The following is a 7,503-nucleotide window of genomic DNA, read 5'->3' as shown; positions in this document are numbered from 1 at the left end:
CGCCAAGTTGCATGCCGATGCACATCATCCGCCAAGTTGCATGCCGATGCACATCATCCGCCAAGTCGCATGCCGATGCACATCATCCGCCGAGTCGCATGCCGATGCACATCATCCGCCAAGTCGCATGCCGATGCACATCATCCGCCGCATCGCATGTCGATGCACATCATCCGTCGCTACGCATGCCGATGCACGCATCATTGTCAGCGCCGATCTGGAGCGGCATATCGCAGTCAGCGCGCCCGTCTCGCTACTGCGCTGACTTATCAGCTCAGGCTTGTCACTCTGCGCCGCCGCTGCGATTGTTGCGCAAATGAGAAACCGAGGACGGAGGCAGGCGAGGGAAGGGTGGGGGGGAAGAGGGAGAGGGGTCTGGGTGGGTATGGAAGCATAAGGGGGTTGGGGTGCAATAGGTTGGAGTTAGGTTGGAGCTGAGGGATAGGTTGGAGCTGAGGGATAGGTTGGAGATGAGGGGATTGTGGAAAGTGAGTGAGGAGAAGTGGAAGGGAGGGAAAGGTGAGATTGAAGTTATTTTAGTGAAACGAGATGGTAAATGATCACTATGATTCCAATTTGGAGAATGCGATGTACAGCATGTTCCCTAGCTCAGTGCCCCTGCTCCCTCATTGTTTGCGTTTCCTCGATGCCCCTTTTCCCCAGTGCCCTTGTTTCCTCGATCAGTGCCCTTTTTCCCCCAGTGCCCTTATTCCCTTAGCCCCCCTATTCCCTCAGTGCCCCTGTTCCCTGAAGCCCCTGTTCCCCGGAGCCCCTGTTCCCTCAGTACCCCTGTTCCCCCGCGTCCTCTTCCCGCAGTTCCCTTGCGAGGGAAGGGCCTGCAACAGACCCTCCCAGTAGGAGTGTCTTGCCATCCATAGGGAAGAGTGGGTATCTTTTTCCCCTCGCATGAGGAGGGACCAGTCTGCCCCTCTCGCGTCCCACCCTCCCCTCACTCCCATGCTCCCCTCATCAATATTGCACACTGATAAGTGGGAGTTCGCTGCTCCCTAAATGATGCACAGCCCTGGGGACGCCGATGGTGTCGCCGCCATATTGCTCATCACTATTGCACTGCTTACCTAACTCCAAACTCGGCTAAAATATCTCTAGCTTCAATCACGAAAGATAATTATATATTCATGAGCCACTTCTTGGATAATTATCCTGATGATGAGTTCATATCTAGATACAAAAAAAATCTATATTTTTATTTGCATTATCTATAGAACTATTAGGGCTTTTCTGAAGCAATTCGACGCCACGTGTCAGTCATCACATTCTGCGAGGTTGATTCAAAACTGAGTTTGTCTACAGTGCAGTGATAAGTTCGGTTTTGCTTAAGATGAAATTTAATTCTCTAAAATTCCTCGATAAAACTCTCATACACTGAATCTGAAAGAAATCTAGTGGCGTGCTGGTGTTCAAAGGTAATGATTTTGAGCGCAAGCTTATCTGTAAATATATCCAGACAGTATTTGTCCATGGACAATTTTCGTGCCCATTCTGTTAGCAAGAGCTTAAGTTATTCCATGAAATGGTTTTCCGAGTTCAAACGCTGCTTGTCTCTCAAATAACTGTATAGGCAAAGTTTCTATACAGTGATTCATTTCTTGTAATTTACATTTGTGAAAATCGATTCGACGTGAATATTTCTACTTTGAAATTCACACCACGAATATTAATCATTCAACAAATGTATGCGGCACAACAACGTTTCACTAACGAACTGGATATTTCCCGACTCAGTAGATATGTCGAAAAAAAATGTCGAATTTTAAATTCTGCATAAACTGGCATTCGCTGATATCTTATATGGGAGGCTGCCGGAGTGCTCGTGCTGTCCGCATTCGAGCAAAATTCCTCCTCACGTCCTATCGGGACATTTTGCGTGGTATTTCCTCCGCGTGACATGTCAGGAAATTTTGCGCTGTATTCCTCCGCGCAACGTGTAGGGACATTTTGCGTGGTATTCTTCCGCGCTACCTGTCAGGACATTTTGCGTGGTATTCTTCCGCGAAATTTTCAGATCAATTTGCGTGGTATTCCTCCGCGCTACCTGTCATGACACTTCTCGTAGTATTCATCCGCGCTACCTGTCAGGACATTTTGCGTGGTATTCTTCCGCGAATTTTTCAGATCAATTTGCGTGGTATTCCTCCGCGCTACCTGTCATGACACTTCTCGTAGTATTCATCCGCGCTACCTGTCATGACATTTTGAGTGGTATTCCTCCGCACATAATGCCAGAATATTCTGCATGGTATTCCTTCGCGCAACGAAATTAGACAATTTGCGAAAACACCGTCGGTTTTCCTCGTAATCTGTTGGCATATTCGAGCGCATATCATTCGGATTTGCACTTGCTGGAAGCGGGGGAATCTACGGCGTTGGCGCTTCACAAGAAGCCATTAAATAATAGACTATCAACATCTATAAAATCGAATACCTTTTACGGCATTTGGGAAACTGAATAATTTAGTTATGAACGAACCATATATAGCTCCACAACCCAACTAAATATAAGTATAATTTAAAATAACCTAATTATATGAGCGAGCGAGCTCGTATTTTTCACCAAACTGTAGTGTAATAAATCTTTCCAGGCATTTGTGATTTTAACTCGTGAAATATTTCGTTATTTCGGAACTTGTGGCTGCAGTTAACCGTAGGATAGAAGTGGATAGGTTAATCGTAGGATATTTAATCGTAGGATAGAAGTAAACTCAACTATTTCGACCTTCATAATGCTTTAAAATTTAACTAATACTTAAAAGCATATACCGAGAAGCGCTAAGAGTTTTGTAAGGTTTTCAGTAAACTTGATGGCGCCAAAATTTGTGAATATTTAAAAATTAGCAAACGATTTTTCGGCTTCAGGCATATTGTTGCTAAACAGTCCGCGGTGCTTAATATATGGCGGGACATGAGATTTGAGACCGCGGAGCCATGGCGTTTATGGCGGACTTGAGGCCAGTAAAAAAGGCGCATATGGCAAGACTTGAGACCAAGGCGCGTATGGCAGGACTGGAGACCGAGACGGGAAATAAATTAAATTACTGCAAATTTCGTTACCGAAAAAATTGAAATTACGTAAACAGGCTCAATTTACATTTTACCCCACAGAATATATTTTAATTACTCTTACACGAAAATACATATGTACTTAAAAATACATATATGCAATAAGAACTCGGATGAAATACTTTCGGCCACTCGACCAAATTGAAAATGTTTAACTCCAATGAAACACCTGTCTGATCTTCGCCATATTGTGCGATTTACGACAATAAACGAATGCTTCTTACTCGACGAGTTCATACTCGAAGTTCATACTCAACGAGTTCATACTTGAATTTAATGTTTACTTTACCTAAAGATAAATCATCAAGTTGTTTTAGTTAAAATCTATTGTTGTTTTTTAATCGAGATTTGTAATGTAATATTTCGTGGTTTATATAATATGAGGTAGTAAACGTACTACTTGCGCAGTGAGAAACCAATATTCATTCGAGATTCGGCCGATCTCATATTTGCGCAGAAATCATGGTCGCACCATGCATGAGACACGGGTGGATTTTTGAAATTTATTAATAATAATACCCAAGCTCTGAAATAATTTCAGACTCCCCATTTTCTCTTGAAATTAATTTATTATACCACCATGATTACAGACATCCATTTTGCATTTCGACTTTTTTTGGTTCCATTCCAATCTTATCTCGAGACAAATGTTATTTACTTTAATAATTTAACAAGTTCATATATTTACAAAGAGATCGTATAGTTTTTACAATAATCGTAACATCTCCCTCAGTCTTAACATTGAATTAGCTAGTTTACTTTCCAATCTGTATGTTTTGTAGTCGGATTAACAGCACCACTATCAGTTATTAATCTTCGACTCTCGGGATTAGACCATGCAGTTGAATATTCAGTAAAAATAAATTTATGCCACACCATCCAATCGTTGACATCAATTTCAAATTCCCTCTCCTCATACTACATGAGATCGCTGAGAAAATTTCAAAAAGCTTCGGAAATTTATGAGGCTGAAAGTTTCCTTATTTTTGGATCATCGAAGGAAGGAAGACTCAGGAGAGGCCATAATTGATGCTACGCGAGGTCAGCGGGACTCCTATAACTGACATATCGCCAGGCAGGCGCTGTAGTATTAACGAGACCGCGTCTGTATTGACGCCGATGCCTGTCGGGCTTTCCTTTACGACGCTTATTGAGACTATAACGGTGCTTACAGCGAGACTCGGGACTGCGGCACTCATGGCAGGTCTTGAGTCCGTGGTGCTTATATAGCGGGACTTGAGACTGTGGTGCTTATGATAGGACTCAAAACCGCGGCGCATATGGCGAGACTTGAGACCGCGGTGCTTATGGCGAGACTTGAGACCAAGACGCTTATATCAGGACTTGAGACCGAGACGCTTATGGTTGGACTTGAGACCGAGGTGCTTATGTTGAGACTTGAGACCGAGACGCTTATGGTTAGACTTGAGACCGAGGCGCTTTTGTTGGGACTTGAGACCGAGACGCTTATGGTTAGACTTGAGACCGAGACGCTTATGGTTGGACTTGAGACCGAGGCGCTTATGTCGAGACTTGAGACCGAGACGCTTATGGTTAGGCTTGAGACCGAGGCGCTTTTGTTGGGACTTGAGACCGAGACGCTTATGGTTAGACTTGAGACCGAGACGCATATGGTTGGACTTGAGACCGAGGCGCTTATGTTGGGACTTGAGACCGAGACGCTTATGGTTACTTGAGGCCAAGGCGTTTATGGCGGGACTTGAGACCGAGTCGCTCATGACGGGACTTCAGGCCACGTAGGAGACTGATAGTTGGACTTGAGACGGAGGCGCTTATTTCGGGACTTGAGACCAAGGCGCTTATGTCGGGACTTGAGACCGAGGCGCTTATGGTGGGACTTGAGACCGAGGCGCTAATGGCGGGTCATTATGCAGGTTGGCTTATGTCGCGATATAATGTATATTTACCATGCATTTTGTACTGCCTCTATTTGATCTTTTTAATTTCGCTTGTTTCATTTTTTTTAGTTTTCCCCGAACAACTAATTCGTCTATATCCTCCATTTTTCTCATCTTTAGCACACTCCACACAACGCTGAATTTATTTTCCATCACACCGAAATTTGTCCTTGCAACTTTCCATCATTTTACACTTCATTGCTTTATATACATCTGTTTTTTTCAAATATTTATTTTGTAGAAAACGCCGGCACATTCAATAGTTTTTTTCCATCATGTATTCAGAACACCTTTTTTCCAATTTCCCTCCCGTAATCCGGCTAGGGTTGACGAGTCGCACGAAGAGTGTTACATGTGAAATGCTACACGGCGCAACACGGCCTCGTGTGTCACTCGCCGACACGTCCTAAAAAGAGCAACACGCGCAGCGTAACCCGACCCGGCGGGAGGAAGAACGGGCTGCGGGCCGGTGACTGCTGTGGAGATCTGCCAACAGATATCACGGCATCGTCGATCTATTCGCAAAGAAGAGTTTAATTAAAACGTTTCCCTCGTTTGAGGGCCGGCTTCGTCAGGATATAGGCCAATTCGTTTAAAAATTTTTTTAAATGTTTTTTCGTACTCCAGAATCATAACGACACAATCTCGATTTACCTTTCAATTGTATTTTTTAATGCATTTCAGTATTTTTCCCTGACAGCCTCATTTATTCTAGATATAATATTGGAATTTAATATGTGTATTTGCACCTAAGATATCCTATTGGTGTTACGGAAAATGTGTGGATGGACAAGAAATTAATGACAATTTTGCTGTACAATAGGAATAAACTTGAGCATTTCAAATATCCAATAAGTTTCGTGGAACAACCAAAAAGCTGATCTCGACATTATTTCAATCCCACCTCACTTGACGCCGTCAGGTGTACTCACTGCATGCCGTCCGTATCATGGCAATGTATTACACAAAATATCGACTATACTTTTTTGCTTTAAAAAGGCACTGGAGTATTTGGGGGATCCCTACTCGCAATGTAGGGAGACGCTGGAGAGTTGGCGGAGTTTGAGCTGCGTTCAGTAACGCCGACCTCAACATGCGAAGACTGCGATACATCAGACAATGCATATGACGGCGGTTCACGATATGAGGACGGTTCACGATAGGACGGCAGTTCACGATAAGATGGCGGTTCACGATAGGACGGCGGTTCACGATAAGAAGGCGGAACACGATAGGAACGCGGTTCACGATAAGACGACGGTTCACGATAAGATGGCGGTTCACGATAGAACGGCGGTTCACAATAGGACGGTGGTTCCCGATAGGAGGGCGGTTCACGATAAGACGGCAGTTCACGCTAAGACGGCGGTTCACGATATGAAGGCCGTTCACTATAGGACGGCGGTTCATGATAGGACGGCGGTTCACAATAGGACGGCGGTTCACGATATTAAGGCCGTTCACGATAGGACGGCGGTTCACAATATGATGGCGGTTCACGATATGAGGGCGGTTCACAATATGACGGCGGTTCACGATATGAGGGCGGTTCACGATATGAAGGCCGTTCACGATAGGACGGCGGTTCACGATACGACAGCGGTTCACAATATGACGGCGGCTCACGATAGAACGACGGCTAACAGGTGGCGACATTTGAGCGTCACCGGTTGTGGAAGGCTGCCGGACCCTCTCTGGTGGGAGCCAAAAATGCGAACTGAACAATGTTGCTGTCACCGGAACTGATATTGTGCTGATTATGAATGCAACGACGCTAGATATAGTTTAAATGTATAAACTCTGTATCACGATACTCGATCAAGGACATAGATACGGGATTGATCATGAAATAAAAATCTTTTTAATGAAACTAAATTATTGATCTTAATTTAATTCACCGTGGCCGAATGCACAACGAAATTTTTTCGAACCGTGAAGTTTGAGGATTTATGTTTGGAACATTTATGTCCACGCAGCTTTGTCCGTAAAAGGCTTACTAGATTAATCCTTGCAACGATTATACATAAGAAACACTTGAGTGGTGCATTACATCATACATAACAAGCGCACAGTCAATTGTCCATCCTCAGAAAGTCGTGGAAATTGAGGCAGAACTCAGCAATCGCGTGAAATGGGAAGAAAGCAGCGGGTGGGGACTGGGGAGGAGGAAGGAGAAGTATCAATTCAAGAGGAAGGTGGAAAAATGAAATAGGGGAGGAGGGAGGGAGGGAGAATGGATTGAAGGGAAGGAGGAGGGAGGCTGCATCAGGGCCTGATGATCTGAATGATTCAGGGACGCCGGAGAGGCGCTCACCTGCTGAATATTGTAAAGCTTATGTCAGCCAATAGCTGGGGAGCTGCTGGCAAGAGGGGAGTTTCGGAGGAAGGTGGTGCGGCGATGTAATGCTGGGGAGGAATGGTGAAGCTGAGGAGCAACGAGGGGCTTGGGGAAGAGTGGTGTCGTTGATTTGCTGCTGGGGAAGTCAAGCGACACAAATAACAT

The 7,503-nt window shown here is 44.6% G+C and overlaps 1 protein-coding gene across 1 annotated transcript; it reads right to left on the bottom strand.

Moving 5' to 3' along the window:
• Nucleotides 1–5,991: 5,991 nt before the first annotated feature.
• LOC125177759 (adhesive plaque matrix protein-like) lies at nt 5,992–7,503 on the bottom strand. Its single transcript, XM_047880109.1, has 3 exons — nt 7,438–7,503; nt 6,465–6,639; nt 5,992–6,227 (listed from the first exon to the last, which is right to left on the bottom strand). Exons 1-3 carry the CDS (start codon nt 7,501–7,503, stop codon nt 5,992–5,994), a joined length of 477 nt encoding a protein of 158 aa, XP_047736065.1.

Source organism: Hyalella azteca, unplaced genomic scaffold (genome assembly GCF_000764305.2).
Source record: "Hyalella azteca isolate HAZT.00-mixed unplaced genomic scaffold, Hazt_2.0.2 contig4657, whole genome shotgun sequence".
Lineage (NCBI taxonomy): Eukaryota > Metazoa > Arthropoda > Malacostraca > Amphipoda > Hyalellidae > Hyalella > Hyalella azteca.
Note: the sequence above shows the minus strand (reverse complement) of the source record. Positions and strands in the feature narration are given on the sequence as shown.